The sequence below is a fragment of the Neopelma chrysocephalum genome, unplaced genomic scaffold (genome assembly GCF_003984885.1).
Source record: "Neopelma chrysocephalum unplaced genomic scaffold, ASM398488v2 Primary Assembly neopelma1_23, whole genome shotgun sequence".
NCBI classification, from domain to species: domain Eukaryota; kingdom Metazoa; phylum Chordata; class Aves; order Passeriformes; family Pipridae; genus Neopelma; species Neopelma chrysocephalum.
Window position 1 is genome coordinate 34,768,160 of NW_020897691.1, and position 19,062 is coordinate 34,787,221.

Genomic DNA, 19,062 nt, shown 5'->3' on the forward strand with positions numbered 1-19,062 from the left:
CCCATTCCTGGTTTTATGAACAAAAATAGGATTCTTATCAAATTCAGATATCTAATCCTTGGATCACAGCTCTTGTCCTCAACAGAGATTACTTTTCTAGCATAAGCAGGGTGATAGTAACATAATACAGTTTGTTTCAAGTAGTTTCAACCCCTAACATATAAGTACTGAAACTTTCTGGAGGACCTGCCACTTAAAAGGCACTGTAAATAGATCCGCACTGTAAACAGACTCTCACTAACCGTATGCCAGGAAGCAACTTACTTGGAAAGGATATTTAAACGTGAAAACTAACACTCACTGTCTAAAAACAACCCTTGAGGAACACCAAAATCCAAGAACAGGGAAAGCTAAGCTTTGAACATCCAGGGTGCCTAGAATTGTTATGAGCTGGACTCATCATTGGAAATGTCCTAGAACTTGTTTTAAACTTAAATTGCTTCAAACATTTAATTTTCATTCAAGGACAGTCCCTGCAATTAAAAGCAGGTTGGCTAGGGGATAAGGAGAACACTTTCTGTCAGTACATCCCAGTTCAAGTTTGAGACCAGAATTAAGACCTTGAAGGCTCCAAGTCCTGGCTAAGATGACTCTAAATTTAGATGTCACTCAGACAAAGGTCTGCAGGCATCAGTAGGACATGATTCTACATGGTACCATTCAAGATAATTCTGCAAGTTCCACTTACAGCCGCTACTTTTTGGATCCTTTATTTTTGGGAAAAGGCTGCTCTTACCTTGGCATTCCAGCCTGTTGCTCCATTCCTACTACACAGGCCTCCTGCTTTTTAAGGGGGAAATGGGAATAAATTCAAGTTACTCACACAGGAATTAATACAGGCAGTTAAAAAAAAATAAATCTTTGTTTTGCGCAATATTTTTACATTAGTTGGGAAGACACAGGTCAGAAACACAAATAAGTGTGTATATATACATAGTAGATAAGCTTCAAAGAGGTTACAGGGTATTTCCCAATGCAGTTTTGATTTAATTTTCTGGGATTTTTAGTACTCAATTATGCAAGACATGTAAACTATCCCTGAGAACAAGCTTACGTGCAGGACATTCCAATATGGAAATTTGTCAAAAATTGATGTATGAATCAAGGATATTTAAAATCTTCCTGGTTGCCTGGTGTATTTCTTTAAATAATTTTCTTCTGGAAACAAGATCTCGCGTATAGGGAAACTTTGTTACACTGATGTCAATGCAGGTGAAGCCCATGGATTGCAGCTGCAGTGGGGAGCTGCCATAGAAAAGTTTCCATATCTTTCATTGGGTGTCCTGTACTTTCTCCCCATTCACCAGTGGGATTTGTCCTCCCCGTCAGCAAACACTGCCTACTTTCCACACACAGCAGTTCCTGCCATGCACAGGAGGAAAAATGGGAAAAGAAAAAATGATGAAATGTACGTTGGAGATGCACTCATTCCATGTGTGCCTACCATGCCGTTTGTTACCAGGGCAAACCAACTGAGCACACAAGGCCACACTGACTTGCTCCTGTCACCTGTACCTAGAACAGGACTTGGCCTGATATTTAGAAGCGTTTACCATCACTGTAAGCAGAGAGAGAAATCTTGTGCCACAAGTGAAACAAGGCCTCATTTTTAAGTGCAGGTTTATGCATTGCACTGGAAAAATTGCCACAAAAGGAATCTGGCAAAACCACAATGGCATTTAAGTACCAATGGTTGAGGGAGGGAGACACCCTGCAACATGGCAAGATGCAAACAAAAAAAAAAATAGGCATTTTCACTGCACATTGATTCCAGCTGCTCACTAACTTCTCGGAAGAAAGGAAAAAGCCATGCAATTCTAGGTTGCACATTTGGAGGACGAGAGAGGGACCAAAACCAGACCTGAAATACGGGGAACATCTAAGGTTCTGTGCTATCACGGAATCATAGAATCAGCCAAGTTGGAAAAGACCTGCGAGATCATCCAGTCCAACCCTTGATCCACTACCGCTGCGGTTACTAGACCATGGCACTAAGTGCCACATCCAGTCTCATCTTAAAAACCTCCAAGGACGATGAATCCACCACCTCCCTGGGCAGCCTATTCCAATATCTGATTACTCTCTCTGTAAAGAATTTCTTCCTAATATCCAATGTAAACCTCTCCTGGCACAGCTTAAGATCGTACCCTCTTGTCCTACAGCTGGTTGCCTGGGAGAAGAGACCAACCCCCACCTGGCTACAACCTCCTTTCAGGGAGTTGTAGAGAGTGATGAGGTCTCCCCTGAGCCACCTCTTCTCCAGGCTGAACAACCCCAGCTCCCTCAGCCTCTCCTCATAGGACTTGTGCTCGAGTCCCTTCCCCAGCCTCACTGCTCTTCTCTGGACCTGCTCCAGCACCTCAATATCCTTCCTGAACTGAGGGGCCCAGAGCTGGACACAGCACTCCAGGTGTGGCCTCTCCAGCACTGAGTACAGGAGAAGAATCACTTCCCTGGTCCTGCTGGCCACACTGTTCCTGATCCAGGCCAGGATGCCATTGGCCTTCTTGGCCACCTGGGCACCTATGTTACACCTAGAGCTCTTTTGTTAGTAAATGAAACCCCTTAGCAAGAAAAATACTAGTAAAAGTGCATAGTTTAAAAAAACCAAACGTGAGCACATTCCAATCACACAGTCTTAAAAAATACAACACTTAGCAGTAATCTTGACATCTGTCAACTTGAAACTCCAATTTGCTGAGAGGCTGATTTTGCCATTGGCTACTATTCCTTTTTTTTCCCCTCTTACAAGGGCTCACTGGTGTGACTGACTGCTCCTGCCCAGGGCTTCCTGCTTAGCAGCAATGAACCTACACATATAAGCCACAGCTTCTCTGCTAATATCATCCCCCAAAGAAACCCAAATGGCACCAATCCAACTGGCCAGGGGCAAGTAGTCATACAGTACAACCAGAAGGGTTTGTCTCATTGATAATTCCCTCTCCTTCTAAAATTTTCATTTTAACACATTACTTTGTGAAAGTCTTGGCACAGGAAACCAGAGAAGTTGTAACTTTAATTTAAACAACTGGCTTAAAAATAACACATCCCTATGCCAATACCACATATTAAGTAATCTCTTTTAGCTGAAGGGAGCCAACAAGAAAGACAGAGAGGGACTTTTTACAAGGGCATGTAGTGACAGAACAAGGGGGAATGGATTCAAACTAAAAGAAAGTAGGTTTAGATTAGATTTTAGGAAAAAAATTCTTTGTTGTGAGGGTGGTGAGGCACTGGAGCAGGTTGCCCAGAGAAGTGTTCAAGGCCAGGCTAGACAGAGCTCTGAGCAAGCTGATCTAGTGGAAGGTTGGATCTAAGTGATCTTTAAGGTCCCTTCCAACACAAACCATTCTATGATTCTATGATAATTTTATCATCTTCTACATATATTTGTTGATTTCAGTGGTAGTGCCATAATTAAAATCAAAATATTTTAGACTATTTAGATTTGTCACCACTGACCATAAGTCAGAGTTGTGCATTAGAGCAGATTAACAATGACCCATGTGCCTCTTCCCATAAACTGCTTTGAAGTGACCCAGAGGCATGGTTCCACTCCCAAGAAACAATTTCCAGTTTTTTCTCATCTTAGTGATAGAACCAGGAATTTATATATTTTGCCAAAAGGTTATTCAATATACAGCTACTGGCCATCACCTGAAATTTTAACTGATTTCCTGATCACACACAACTTTCAAATGCAATAAAAATATTCCTCTTTCACAAGGTAAGAGAGTTCAGCATCACAGATAACAGTTCTCTCTTCTCTCTCATGAAAACATTTTGTGACAAAGCACCTTGGACCTGCACCTTTCACCAATCCCAAAAAACTGAGTAGTCTGAGCAGTCCCCTTCTTTCCCAGTCATCACAGCATATCATACTTGGATGCATGCCTCCCACTTAGAAAACATCTCTTAACATTTTAACAGTTGTGGCATAGCCTACACATTTATCATGCTACCCCATTCACATCATTGAGGACCTGCCCACTCTTGAGACACATCGCTGCAGGCTGAATTTCCATTTTAAAAAAAGAAAGTCAGCTTTGACTTTAATCACTCTTCTCCCAGTCAACATTCCCATTTTGGCTCCCAGGGTAGCCACCAGCAACCACTGGAGAATCACCTGATACGTTGTCCAGATGGGGTTGGAGAGCGACTTGGGCTGGAGAGTCCCCTGGTGTCTTATGGGAGGTGTCTATCAGAGAGTTTTTGAGCTTGTCGTTCATTTCTATTACCTCAAAGTCTGCTTCGTTCCACTCTCTCACATCCTCATCATCATCCTCATCTTCTTCATCCTCAGTAAGCCTTGAGTTTGACAACAAAGCTTTCTGGGTCTCTCTGTCACTCACTTCTTTCAAGTCATTCTCACGGGGAGAGGTAGCCAATTTGTACATCACTGGGAAGAGTACAACTGTCATTACAGAAGACACGAAGGCAGTGTACATAACCACAGGAACGTGGTGAAACCTGCCTTGGAGATACCCCACCACGCCAGGAATGCACATCTCGCCCAGCGCAGCACCGATCACAAACAGAGAAGCTGATTTTCCTTCCACGACCGTGTACTGTTCTATCCAAGAAATGCCACTGGGGAAGACAGAAGCCATTGATGCTCCATACACAGCAGTTCCCACCCACAGGGAGGCTCGGTAATGTGCAAAGAAGGCCAAGGCTGAAGAGGAGACAGCAGAGGCTACAAGACTCAGTGTGATCATGGTGCCAGGGTACAAGAAAGCAGCACCAAATATTGCTGCTCCTCTGCAAGCAGCAAACGTACCCCAGAAGACAGAATTCAAAGCAGCTGCTTCACTTTCTTTCATCTCAGCAAAGACTACTGCATAAGTAAATACATAAGAGCCATAAGTGACCTCTGCTCCCACATAGAAAAGAAAGAATATGAACAGGAGACCAATTAGAGCACAGTGATATTTGGCATGCTTGCCCTTCTGCAGAGAAGTCTTTGATTTGTCTCGAGCTGAGCTGCCCTTTGAATACAAAACAAAAAGGAAGAGGGAAACTAAGAGAAGATAGGTTCCTATGACAACATAGGACCACAAAAAGTCTTCCTCAAGATGGTCTTGCAGTGCTGGTGTAGCTGATGCAGCTGATGCTGTCGGCACAGACCTAAGGACAGATTGGTTTGTCTTTTCAACCACTGGAAGTTCTTTAGATTCGGAACCTCCCAAGGCCATTTTAGCCAGGATTGGAGCCACAAATGCACCGACAGCGAAACTGAAGTGTAAGGCCTGCATGTGTGGCCCAGCCTCTGCTCCCCAGGTATTCAGTGCCAGTACATTGCCACCTGCAGATTGGAGAGAGGAGGATTCAGTCGTTTTAGTCTGAGACCAGATACTGTTTTAAAGACAAAAAAAAAAAGACAAAACAAACCATAACCTATATTACTAATTCAATGTGCAACAATGCCAGATGTAGCAAATACAATGTGCAAAACAGTAGTTAACTGAAATTCTGCCTTAAATCCATGTGATTAATTGAGCTTTAGGAGGGTATTCACAGTAGTCAAAACTAAGAGCCACACAGTGGCTTAATCCAGCAACAGTGGACAGCCACAATTGTGCCAGGGGAGGTTTAGATTGGATATTAGGAAAAATTTCTTCACAGAAAGGGTTGTCAAGCATTGGAACAAGCTGCCCAGGGAAGTGGTTGAGTCACCATCCCTGGAGGTATTGAAAAGACAGGTAGATGTGGCATTAGGGACATGGTTTAGTGGTAGACTCAGCAGTGCTGGCTTAACAGTTGGACTTGATGACCTTAAAGGTCTTTTTCAATCTAAACGACTGATTCTATGGATCTAATTACCCTACTTGACAATATGCAGCATTTTTCAGCCTTTTTTAAAAGAACAAATTTAACTGCTGCTCATTTCTTTAAGTATTAAAAGCAACAATGCACAACACTAAAAATCAGATGTCCCATTAAACAACATTCCAGGAAACAACATCAATCACTTGCTTCTGATGGGCTGGAACTACCTCAACTGCATTAAAAGGACTTTCCAGAAGCAGAAAGGTTTACATCAATACCGCTGCAAAGATCAAACTAAAATACCTTCAGATCAACAATAATGCTAGAAAACAAGATCCCAGAGAGATGTTTTAAAGTAGTCCCCTAGACAAATGCAGGAAAACAAGAACAGTAATCACATTCCTGTGCTGCAGTACAGCAGCCCTTATCACTCAGCACGAACACTCTTCCAAATTAATTCAGTTACGCTTTACTGCCTTGCTCTTACTTCCTTCTGCTATTCCTGATCAGGCTGGGAGGTCTCCCTGCCTCTCAGATCTGACTTCCAAGCAGTACATCCACCCACTGAAGGTATTCTTACCATTATCCAATAAGATTTTCCCATCTGAAGAATTTTTAAACCAAGTGCTGTGTATAATGATCCTACCAGAGACAGCAAACGCACCTTGGCACTTGGGTTATTTACCATGGCCTGTGCCACACAAAACCATCTTTTCACTACTGGATCCCTGTATCGTGCTCTTTAAATCTTACCAGAGCTCCCTCAAACCCCACAGAATTATGGCAGATGGTTCACATATGCAGCCATCATTCCTCTGTGTGGCCAACAAGGTGAGCCACTACAACCAGGCTGGGATGCTTCCAGAGCTGTTTGGACAGCTTGGTTAATACATGAGCCAGTTCTTTCTTTCTCAGAAATAAAGCCTTCCCTGAAGCTGGTCAACTGGATCCCAAAGTACCTTGCTGGCTAGTAAGCATCCCCAGGCTCCCTCAGTCAGCACGCTGCTGGGACATCACTGGAGAGGTCCCGGGTGAGCGGCCACCTGTTGCAGCTGCACCACCACGTTCTACAGCAATACCAGAACACTCCACTGCTGATGTATTTGTAGTCACTCCCTAATCTCCACATGCAAGCATGACAGCATTTCCCAGACATCTCTAAGTGTGCTCAGGTCTCTTGCCATGTCCTTGCCTCCTGATGAAAACTGCCTGTTAAAGTCAGCCATCCCTAACTCATCCTTTCTAAGCTGTGCCCAATGAACTTATGAACTTATTTCTGTGGGAGTTTATTTTTTGTACCTTCAGTATGACTGACCTTTCTAACCACACCTGTAGACATTTGCTCTGCAACTTCACTGGTACATCTTAGAATCGTAGAATCATTTAGGCTGGAAAAGATCTCTGAGATCATCTCCCTCCAATAAGGAGCCCATTAAAAAACTGATTTTGAACAGTTTTCCAGCAAAAGTGTAGTTGTTTTTTGGGTTTCTTTCCAGGCCATTTGCAGTATTGCACATGTCACAGACTTACAATTTGGGAGACAGAGCAAATTTGTATTCCCAGCCACCTAAGCTAGGCCAGCCAAGGGTGGAAAATATTCCTTTATTCAGGGAGACAGGTGCCATGGTGCTGTGAGCTATGGCAGTAAATGCCTGCTGTGAATTCCCAACTTCTGCCTAGCCAGCTTTAGGTGGGAAACATTCCAACACAATAACTGTGAGAATCTCTCAAACACGAGAGCTTGCTCAGGATTAACTCAGCTCCAGCTAATGTTAATGAACCGTATCCTGACCAGCTCCTGTAATTTAAAGAAAACACTGCTTAAAGGGCACAGGACACTTCCTTTACACCTGTAATGTTCCACTGAAATGCACACTGGTCACCCACACCCCAAGCCCCTTAAAGGAAGGCCTGTCACAGACACACAAACACTGGAAGCCTCAGGACCAGATTAATCCAAGAATCCCAGCCAGTTAAAACAGCTCCCCTCTTTTAATTCAAGATGTGTCACAAGAAAAAACAGCAACCATTTTGGTATGCCTGAAGTTTCCAATTATTTTGTTGAAGGAATCTTACCTGTGTCCAGAATTCCCATGGAGCCTCCAATAACTGACATCAAGACAGTTAACAGCAGGGAGTCCTTACACCAGGGTATCCCATAAAGACCAACCGTTGTTGCAACCATGGATAATGCTGGAAAGGTTAAAAAACAAAACAAAACCTTCACATACTGCAGTTTCCATTTAAACTACACAGAAGACCAAGAAAAACAAATACATTCATAGTTATCAAAGTTACAGATAATCCTAATAAGTGATGCAACCTAAATACCTCAATCCATGGTTAGCAGTAACAGATAGAAGGTTCAACAGATCATTTTTCGTTTGGAAAAAAAAGAATTTTATTAGGATATAAACACTGTGTGACAAACCTGCTAAAGCTAAGGGAGTAGCAGCTGCTGCTAGGACACTAAGAAGTCTTCTGCAAACTTCTGATCTAGAAATGTTACTTCACCACGAAACCAGTATCAAGTTTGCCCTCTGAGAACTGCACAGCATTTTATTTGGCTCCATTTTAAAAGAACACAAATCACTAAACTCTTAAAATCCTTTAAAGTAATTGCACCTTGGCCACCAAGAGACCTCTGTATATGCTGACTTTCATTTATATTCTGTTCCCACATGAGGAATATATTCCAAGGGATTTCTGGAGTTTTAAGAGACAGAGCTACAAAATTTCTCATAAATTTAGCAGCAATTCACTAACTGTGTTAGTTTTGCCATTACTGACTACACTTAGAACATGCCTTTCCAAAAAAATATTTTTTAGCAGATGAAAATTATTTTTATTACCATTTGGGAGGAAATTCAGCAGTTAAATTCTATGCTTATAATTACCTTCATAATAAAATAATCTGCAATTAATATCTTGAATATACAGTATTATGTTTTTAGAAAGCTTGTACCAGTTCAGATGTCTCTCTTATTTTTCAAATCAATGTCTGATCATAGATGCGGCAGATATTAAAAAGATTGATAGGGACTGATATAATTAAGAACTTAGGTTAATTCCAAACAAAAACAACAACAGTGGAAAAAATAAATACCCAGAACCGTAAAGTCCTATCAAGATACTTGGAATACATGCCTCCAAACATTTTTGAAGGCATGCATGCTGAGCTGCACGAAGAAAATGCTAGAGATGGGGTGTATCAAGTACAGCTTCTCAGGTGCCCCACTCAGAGCTGAAAACTAACTTCTCAGCAGGTGGTCAGTTGCCCATTTCACACCTGAAGATTGGCACTTAAAAGCATCCCTGACAAAGATAGATTATGTCTTCAATTTTTTCTCGGTAGAGTAGCGGGGTTCCAGCAGTTGAAAGGTAGGAGGTAAAACTACACAAGCCAAAATCTCTTACAGGCAGCCCTCAGATGACAAAAATTAAAGGAGGTTCAGTAGTTCAAATTGTGGTCTTGCCATAGCACTACCAAATTGAAAAGGACTAGATCAATCATTTTCCAAGCATTGTTGACAGAAAGCTATCCTGCATGATACCTCAGAAAAAGAAGTAAATACTAAACTATTTCAAGTTAACATGCACTTCCACAGGTGTATTGAATCCATTATGGAAGATAAAGTCTTAAATGTGAGACACAGACAACTTTGACCTTGTCAGATGCACAAGGAGGAGGCTAAAGGAAACCCACTTTGCAGGTGTTCTGGAGAAGACAGATAAAGGACAGGGAGAAGACTGAATATAGGCATCTTAGAACAAGAGCAAATAAGAACTGATCCATGAAAATGAAGACGAGAGGGGAGAATGACATTATACGATATGACTGTTCCTTATAGGAGACAGGCACGCAGGGATACGAAGAGACTTTGTTCAAACATTTAGCAATGGAAAAAGGGATCTTCTCATATTCTCTGAACTGACCCTGTGATTACAACATGGCCCTCGAGAAAAGCACAACTCTATTTGAATTTCCCTGAATAAAGAAGAAAAGAGCGAGCCCTGGTATATGATTTAATCCCTAACTTACAGCATCAAGGCACACACTGACACTACTGGACTCGAAAGAAAAAATGGCAGAGCTTCCACTGTTTTAGGTGTGCTCTGAGAATCTCTACTAGAATGTGACACTAACACAACTTTAAAAGGAGCCCCTCATTTCTGGGTGCTGAGTGTGGCTCTTGGCACCCTGACAGCTGAGCAGCCCTGCTCTGCCAGGACAAGGCTAGTCCTGTGCTCCTATAGAAGCAAGTTTCCACATGTCCAGAAAACTGTTAAGATCATCAGCTGTGGTTCCTACAGTTTAAATACTGTCTGTGATGGTGGAAACATTTAATGTTTTCCATTTTAAATGAGTTCTAATTTGGCTAAGGCACTCCAGTCAAAATCTCCAGACTTCTGTCCACACGAAGATGATCACGTCTGATGAGTGTTAAGTAAGGGAAGGGTTTTAGAAAACTCTCCCCACAGAAACGTGCCTCAGCATGATTGCTGGGGGTTTCTGCTGTGTGCATGACAGCCAAAACACAGCTTCCCGTTTTGCTTGTGTGTTTCGTGGAGTGGCACTGCATGTTCCAACAGGATCTACGCTAGGCACATTACTTAATACAAACTAAGAAAAGCCCAACCATACTTTTTCAGTCCAAGCAGATAAATTCCAGCTACCACTGCTGATGTGCCCAGCGAGCCCAGCCTGTTGGCAGTGACGCTGTAATGCCCGAGCACACGTAGCGTCAGGAATCCAACAGGGCGGAATATGGCGACAGCGAGCAGCAGCGTAACTGCCGGGATTTACGGGGGCAGCACCATGTGCCACGGGCGCCCCTTCGCACGACTCGGCACCGCTAAGTAAAGGCGACACCTCTTCCCCTCGGGCTGCGCACGCTGAGGAGAAGGCCAAGTTGCCCTGAACAGTTTCGGACGGGCCGATTTTCCCGGTGGCCTTGGGGCCGACGGGGCAGCACTCACCAAGCAGGAGACTGGCGTTCATGCAGTCGAAGAGCACCCCGCCGATCACCGACCCGCCCAGGTATCCTAGGGACCGGCCCACGAAGATGTAGTAGATGTCGCTGACGTTCTTGCCGACGTTGGCGGCCAGGTTGGGGAAGGTGGGACCCAGCACCGCGATGCTCATCCCCTGCAGGGCAGATGCGGGGTCACCTCGCCCGACCCTTCCCCCGGCCGGGCCGGGAAGGGTCCGCACTGCCCCCCGCTCTCCCCATTCCCGGGGACGGACTCACTCACCAACCCCAGGAACGCCGCGCACAGCGCCCCGGTGATGCACCAGCGCAGGGCGGCTCCGTCCCCGCCGCAGCCGCAGCGCCCGCCGCCCGCCGGCCCTGCCGCCTCCTCTTCCTCCGCCGGCTCCCCCGGGCCCGCGAACCGGACGTACCTCTCCCGCTCCGCACCGGCCATGGCTCCCTGCGCCGGCTCCGAGGGCCGCTCCGGGCCCGGGGAGCGCGGCCGCGGCCCCGCCCCGCGCACGGCGGCGGGAGGAGCTGCCGGAGCGCCGGACTCGGCAGGGGATGGGGATGGAGGTGCCTCTGCCATCGCCGCTGCCTCCTCCTCGGAACACTGCTCTGCCTCCAGGACAGGCATTCCCAGGACAGTTGACACTCCACTTTACACCCTGCACTCAACTCAGATGCAATCTTATACCACACCGCTGTCACGCTAGGGAGGAGCTGATTAGTTAAATTGGCCCCTATAAACCAGCACTTATTTATTTAATCTGTGTTATCACAGAACTCGACCTTTTAGACAACCGAGCATAAAAGGTCTTTATCTCCTACAGTGACTGTCATGTTAGGTTGATAAACCTTCTCAAGACGCAAAGAGCTGCTGGGTCTCCTCAGAACAAGTATGAAAACATTCCTAGTGGTAAAAGTATCATAAAAGTATTATAAAACTCTATAAATTCCTACCACTCACCTGGAGCAGCTCACAGGCTGTGCAACATGTTTTGTTTCATTCTCATTATTTGGAACAGAGATGCTATTCTTTGTAAGAAAGGCTCTAATCTTCAGCATACTTGGTATATTTAAGCCTCCCAAACAACTCAAAGATAATTCCAAATTGGCTTGCTTCGTTTTGCAAGTTGTTCATAACAAATATATACTGGAATATAACAGCGCATGGAGAATGTAGCAACCAATTCCTGTTTCTCCTGGCACTGGCAAGCGTGTCGCAAGCACACTCCTGTTCTGGGTAGCCTGGGGGAACTCATGCATTAAAAAAATTTAGCTGCTACAAGTAACAACAAGAGACAACATTTAAACCTGGATGGTTCACAGCCGGGTCAATAGTTTTGCAAGAGAGCAGTCTGAACTTCGAGCTATCTGCAAAACACTGCTGAGCTTCTGTTCATAGGTCCAGCAGCAGAGACAATTCCAGATAAAACAATTTCAAGTATAAAACATCAGCATTTATTTTCTGAAAGTCATATACCAGTCAAACTGCATTTTTAAGTTTTAGTATTTCGCCTTTTATAAAAACAGCTTCCCAGAAAAGATACAGCAGTATTTGAAATGTACTTCCTAGGATTGTCCTCATTATTGTTTTAAACACTTACAAAGAAGCTTTGTACCTCAAGAGTGTACAAATGGAAACAGCACCCAGGCTTTTATAAAGGTTTTCGGCACCTTTTTCAAATTTAAATTTGAACTATAAGCAGCTTAGAGAATAACCCCAGGTGAAAAGGGGATATTTCCCTCATATCATCAGATAGGTAAATCTCAGGAGTTCATTCACCTTTTCTTTGTAGTAGGGCCAAATATTTATTTTTCTTTAATAAAACTAAGTTGTCAATGAGGAAACACTCCATGCTTCATGCCGCCAAGGTAAATCAAAATGAAATTGGTAGCAGGCCAGTAAATGATCAAAGGTCCTACTGAATTACACTGGCAGTTCATGAAGCAAAAATGAGAAAAAAAATTAAAAATTAGAATTCTTTTAAAACACCATTCAAGCTTATTCTACTCATTTCTCTCCCCCCCTCAATTTTACTTTTGCCTTTTGTGAATGTATCTCTTCCTGTAAGTTTGATATTAAACCCCAGAATGGAAAGAGAAGATAATTTTTTCAGAAAGAAGTAAAGGCTTATAAATAATTAATCTTAAAATGGATTGTCAGTACAATTAGAATTATATGGGTAGTACCATATATTAATTTAGGATCAAATGGGGACATTTCACTCAGACCACAGTGGTAATAAAAGATGTAAAGTCTTTTAGATAGAAGTCTGCACACTAGATTCAATAATTATCATAATATAACATAAAATTACTTTTAAAAATTAGAAGTTTTACAGGAGAATAAGACTAGAAATTATGCATGCAGTAACAAATGGGGCACTTAAGAACTACCATCTTTATTCTGAATAATTTGAGGCTGATCACAGTTATTTTAGCACCATGAAAAACATTAGACATTCATTTCTTACCCTCTTAACAAAGCAGAACTTGAAAGAATGTAGTTAAGGCTAGCAAAACATATATCCTTTAATATCAAAAACAACATACAAAATAAGATGTCTATAAAGATACTTAAACATGTCAGTGTTATCAATATTAGCAAACATTTTGGTATAAAATCACTCTAATCTTAGCATATGCAGTTCCAAAACATTACAACTGTTGACAAAATATATATATATATTCTAAAGGGTATACCGAACATATGCCAAAGTTTACATGGCTGGAAACTCACTGGCTGGCTGGAACTGTAATGGTGCTGTGCTTGCCAACAGTGAGACACACAATGAAAATAATTACTTTTTCCTCAGCCATCTCTCACATTCCAGTGCTACACCTCCTCTAGATAAATGCAGAAAGTTTGTGTATGCCCTGGTCAAAATACATTGTATTTATATACACATACACAGACACTCTTAATAGCAGAGGGTCATTTCTGACAAAAGCTTTCAGATGCCAGCTTCTGTAACACTTCCAGCTCTCCGAAGGGCAATCCAGGCCTCAGACAAGGCACCACTTCTGCTCCCTGCTCAGAGGGCACAGCTGAGCCACTCTCTGAGCTCTCGAGGCAGGGAGCTGCTCCATGCCAGCACAGAGAGAGCCCAGCTGCTTAAGCTAAATTACACAAATGATAGTAAGGATAGTAGCACTGATTCCCATCCTGACATACTTCCTTTGGGGCTGCAAGGAAGCATCTCCTGTCCCTTTGGCATGTACTACCTGATGCAAAGAATTGAGCAGAGCATTTTTTTTTTTTTACAATGGCAGTGTCCATTTTTTTTACATCACAAGCCTGTGATCAAAGCATTCACCTGGGATATGTAAGAGCTGCATTCAGTGCTCCTGGGAGGTGATCCAATCTCACCCCTCTCACTTCATCAAAACTTGGCTGGTCTGCCAGGCTATGGCTACTCAAAGATTTAATGCAGGGAAGGCTGAAAAGTACTATCCATATTCAATATGGTGTGCATCAGTTTGACAATCCAGTGTCTCTGAAGGGAAAGGGGGAATGTATATGCCCAGACATTAGACATGAAGGACCAAAGGAGAAAAATGTCAGTTGTCTACCTCTGATACCAAATAGACCCTGAGGAATGGCCACAGAACGCCTATAGCACCTTTGAGGTGAGGGAGCAATTTTCAGGGGCAATAAATGGTCACTGAAAATAAATGTAGAAAAATAATTAAAATGTTAATGCTGAACAGAAGAAGATCTGGATGAAAGAAATTCTAATTACGTTATAATTTGAAGTCTTGGTTTGAGACTTGTATGGGTCTTCTACTGTAGCCAAAGCAAATCCAACAATACTTTCTTTATAAATTAATCACTGAATATTGTTATATAGCATAGATGTAATAATAACCTGAAGAGTTTTCATTATTTGACTCTTTGCTGAACAGCTATATTAAGATTTACAAGGATCTCATACGCACTGAAAAGATGTGTCAGCCAGACATGAAGACAATCAAACCTTGCTCAAAATTAGTCTTCATTTCAAGGTCTGGTGTGTTATTTATAGCATTAAGTAGGACTGGAAATTTCACATCACCATTTTAAGTGAACCTCTCTTGACCCAATTTCTTCTGAAGCTTACCCTGAGAACATTCAATGGAAAAAAATGATTACTCTGTTTATAGGATGAGAGAGCCATGTCTATGGAAAGTACTCTTACAAACTGTTCTCAAGAGAGGGATACACCAGAATAATTTAAGAGTCTTCTTGAATTAAGCTACTGTTTTAATTTTAGAATCTACTAGCCAACAAGACTAAGTCTGGAATGAACTGAGTCATCCAAATGTAAGTTCAGCAGGCTTCCCATGAACAGGTTTTCACACCTGAAAATAAATAGCTACAAAAATTTATTTACATTTATTCAGTTAGAATAAAATTGAGTCTTCAGTCCTTTTCTCTCCTAGTTTTCAGAAGTGCAACCATTTCAACAATATTTAATCATTTTCATTGAAGTAATAAATAGCTATTTGTTTTGGGGTTTTGTGTTTTGGTTTGGGTTGGGATTTGTTTGGGTTTGGATTTGTTTGGGTTTTTTAAAGGGAGACAGCTAACCTCATTTTTAAAACCTCAGGGCACACAGAATTCAGTATATTTCTCAGTAAGTTTCTCAGTGATTGGTTGGCCTCACCACTAAAAATCTGAGTTTTTTTTTCATTTTTAACTGTGTCTTATCTAGCTTTAGGACACAAACTCCTCATGCTTTTGTCCAAAAAAAGAGTATTTTCTATTGGACATTTCCCCCATAGACACAAGCTAACAGAAAAGATGCTAACAGAATTCTTCTGCATTAATTTACTTTATCTTCTCTGAGAAGCCTTTCCAATTTTAGCGTTTTTGCAAAACAAGCACTGGCATCAGAAATAGGTTCATTATTCCAACATCACCTCACCACACCAGCATAGCTTCCTTAACTCTGCTTCCCTCTCACCTGATACGCCACTCACTAGTTGGTTTTTACATAGTAATCACTCCTAAACAGTTATTAACTCATTGTACCTCCTCCTGGAGTCATTTGTTTGTTGGGGTTTTTTGGTTTTGGGGTTTTTTTAATAAATGCTGTCCTTCATATTTGTGAGCAATATAATGTTTTTCGTTACTCAAATATGAGAGTTTGGATTTTTATTTTTAAAGAGCATGCCAATAATTAATCCATATTATTGTTATACCATTTCTGTGTCATTTCTAAAACCTAACAACAATTACTTTACATACTCTCCTAGATAATTTATAGAGATACAGAGCAGCAAGTCGGGACCATATCACAATTACATCAAGATATCTGGTCACAATCATTGGAAATTGCACCAGTGATAAAGAGCAGCCTTGTTTTCAGTTTAAAACTCAACACTAAAACACATGAAATGCAAGATCTGTGATGAACATTAATTTTTCATAACAAAGCATTAGGAAACAAGAGGCTTTTACCACACTTACTCAACAACACCTTTTGCGTTGCCCAACTGGAAAATAATACTGAATAACATGTTCTACAGAAACACTCCAGACAAGAGCAACATCAACTGTTAACATCACTTTTTTAATGAAGGCAGCATTTCATAGTAATTTTAATTAACAATACTATGCATCTTTTAATGAAAATTTTAGAAGTACTTATGATGTGCCAAGTGAACATGAAGGGACCTCTGTTTTCCAGATTGGTTTTGGGGTTTTTTTTCCTCACCTCCAAGTCCTTCCCTATACACCTCTAATATTTTAAGATTCAATTATTCAGAGCTCACTCATGTAAAGTAGGGATTGAAAGTCTGCAATAGAAAAAGGGTCTGAAGTTTTGTCTACAATAATTAGGATGCTCTGTATATTACATTTAAAGAACTTCCATCAGTTGCTAGATGTAAACATGCAATGCAATAGTATTGCTGTTTGTATCAAAAAATATGTATGTGGGTTTTCTGAGCGATTTACTACAACAACACTGGAGAAGGAAAAATAATGAAAATAGAAAAGACAATAAAGGCTATAATTCAAAAAACCAGTATGCCTCCATGGTTTGTGTAAAGAACAAGTACTGTTACTAATTAAGAAAATGCACTTAAATATACACTTTGTCCAGATCACATTTAGTTTACTCTTCACTATGACAGTTCTAAACAAGGAAATAAAAATTATTGGTATTGAATGGACCTGGAAAAAAGAATGATTAACTATTTCAGTGATTGCTGATCCATATCCACAAATAAGCACTGCACATAGAAGTGTTTTATGATAAACTGAAAAACAGTGTTTTCATCTCAAAGTATTATGCTTTTAAATATTTCTCAGAAAAAGAGGTTTTCAGAAATACCTGCTTGACAAACAGTGTATGATACTTAAGAATACATAAGCAATGGAGCCATATGTTTAGGATGTTAAGCAAGAAATAGGACATGCAAAGACATTTCTTTATATTTGAATAAGATATGGAGCTCTATCCTACAGGTAATTGAACACAACTATATAGACCTGTAATCAACCTGCATGTTCACTTAGTGCAAAAATCCTTAATTGATGAACTTCGTTTTAATAGTTCAGGTATATTTCCACATTAAAAACAACTTGGTATTGCACTTAGAATGTATCTTTTAAAGCTGTCTTGTTTCTAAGAATTAAAAAAACTCTAACAAGTACAACAGAATAATTTGAAATTTAGTCTAATTCACAATACTGCTCCAAAGAATTAGTCATTATAGTTTCAAAACTATCAACTACTCTGAGGTTTGGCTGAAAAAAAAAATTATACACATGCATCTTAATAGTATTGCCTTCAGTAAATAAAAAAAGTCTATAATTCGGCAGCTTTACTTCTGAACATGTTCGCACTCAGAGCTTAGTTTGTGCATATTCAAAACTTGAGCCCAAGAATTTCATCCTGAACGTTCTTTGTTTGGGCTACTGTGAAAGGTGAATGCAAACACAAGCGAGTGTTTTGGCAAACTACACAGGCTGGGGTATTTAGAAAAAATAAAACAGATGTTTAATAAATTAGTTTTCTAATGAAAAATCATTTCATCAAGAGTTTAGGGAATCAAAAATATGCATATTCGTGTTCATGATACAGAATTATAAAAGACTGTAAACAGCATGAGAAACTTCAAAAAACAAATCAGTCATAAGAGCTACTACATTATCCAGCATAAACACCCATGGATGTGCCTGCATTGGATGGGCCATAGATGTGATTGAAGAATCCTGGGTCAGTGAACCAAAAACAGCTCTCACATTTCCAGAAATCGGTTCTGATGGATTAGAAAAATATTCTCTTCACACACAGAATCACTACACACATACACATTAAAGCTACAAAACTTCAAATATCTTGAAAATGTGGCTTGAGATCAAATTCAACAACTCATCAAAAAAGTTCAATGGTATAAAAGATTCTAACAGTTTTGCAATTTGAGCAATAGTTCAAGACTTCTTCAGTGTAGTATAATATCTTCAGCCAAAAAGTAGAAATCAAACTTCAGTAGAGGTCAGGATGGTATAGGGAAAAGAAAGCATCAAATGCCAGATTCCAGTTCTCTGACTGGCTTTTCTGTTGTGTTTGACACCAAAGTGCTTTCATTTTCCAGCATTTTCTCAGTAGTTTCTCCATCAACAGGCTTTGCTCTTTCTTTTAGCTTCTGCCGTTCATGGACCCAGGGGATGCAACATAAAATAGCTCCACCAATGAGGGGAGGGACTCCAGCCAGGTAAAATGCCACATCATAGGTGCCCAGTTTATCACGCAGCAAGCCTGGAAAGACAGGAAATAACCCCTCATAAATAATTGGGCCTCAGGAATCTGCAAAAAACAGGTCTTGGTTTTGGATTTAGAAACCTGAGAGCTGGCACAGATTATAACCACTGACAACCTGATGGCCAAATATACATGTACATATAGGTAGAAAGGTATTCCAGAGTTGATTTGAAAGTAGTAATGAAGAGCTCAGTATATCACCCCTTGACAGCTTAACTACCACCCATCAAAAACATGTACAATTTTTCCTATTTGAAAGTTGCTCATTTGAGCTTCTCCAGCACTTATATCTTGCCATGACTTGGAGAAATTCTCCCTCTTTTAGTTACAGTTGCCTCTATTAAATGTGCCTCTTCCTCTTATTCTCAATATACTGCATATATTGCATTCCTAGTAGCCTCTTATTAAAAAGCATGTTTGCCAATAATTCACTCTAATTGCTCTCTCCAAATTCCTCCCATTAGTCAAATTCTATTTAAGTATTAATAGCTGTGACAGTATATCCAGATCAGGAAGTACCTAGTCTATGGTGTTCTAGCTTTAAAATGTTGTCCTTTATA

General features: G+C 41.0%; 2 protein-coding genes across 2 annotated transcripts in view; both read right to left on the reverse strand.

The window, feature by feature from the left end:
* Nucleotides 1-3,270: 3,270 nt before the first annotated feature.
* On the reverse strand, nt 3,271-11,236 carry MFSD4B (major facilitator superfamily domain containing 4B). The gene is made up of 4 exons (XM_027693000.1): nt 11,026-11,236; nt 10,750-10,918; nt 7,846-7,962; nt 3,271-5,305 (listed from the first exon to the last, which is right to left on the reverse strand). The coding sequence occupies exons 1-4, from the start codon at nt 11,194-11,196 to the stop codon at nt 4,053-4,055; spliced, it is 1,710 nt and encodes a 569-aa protein (XP_027548801.1). The 5' UTR covers nt 11,197-11,236; the 3' UTR covers nt 3,271-4,052.
* A 5,587-nt stretch (nt 11,237-16,823) lies between these two features.
* The window catches only part of SLC16A10 (solute carrier family 16 member 10), a 63,293-nt gene continuing 61,054 nt past the window's right edge, over nt 16,824-19,062 (reverse strand). The window contains exon 6 of the mRNA XM_027693050.1: nt 16,824-18,499. Within this exon, the coding sequence (XP_027548851.1) occupies nt 18,264-18,499 (236 nt within the window). The 3' untranslated portion in view covers nt 16,824-18,263. The remainder of the gene's footprint in view (nt 18,500-19,062) is intronic.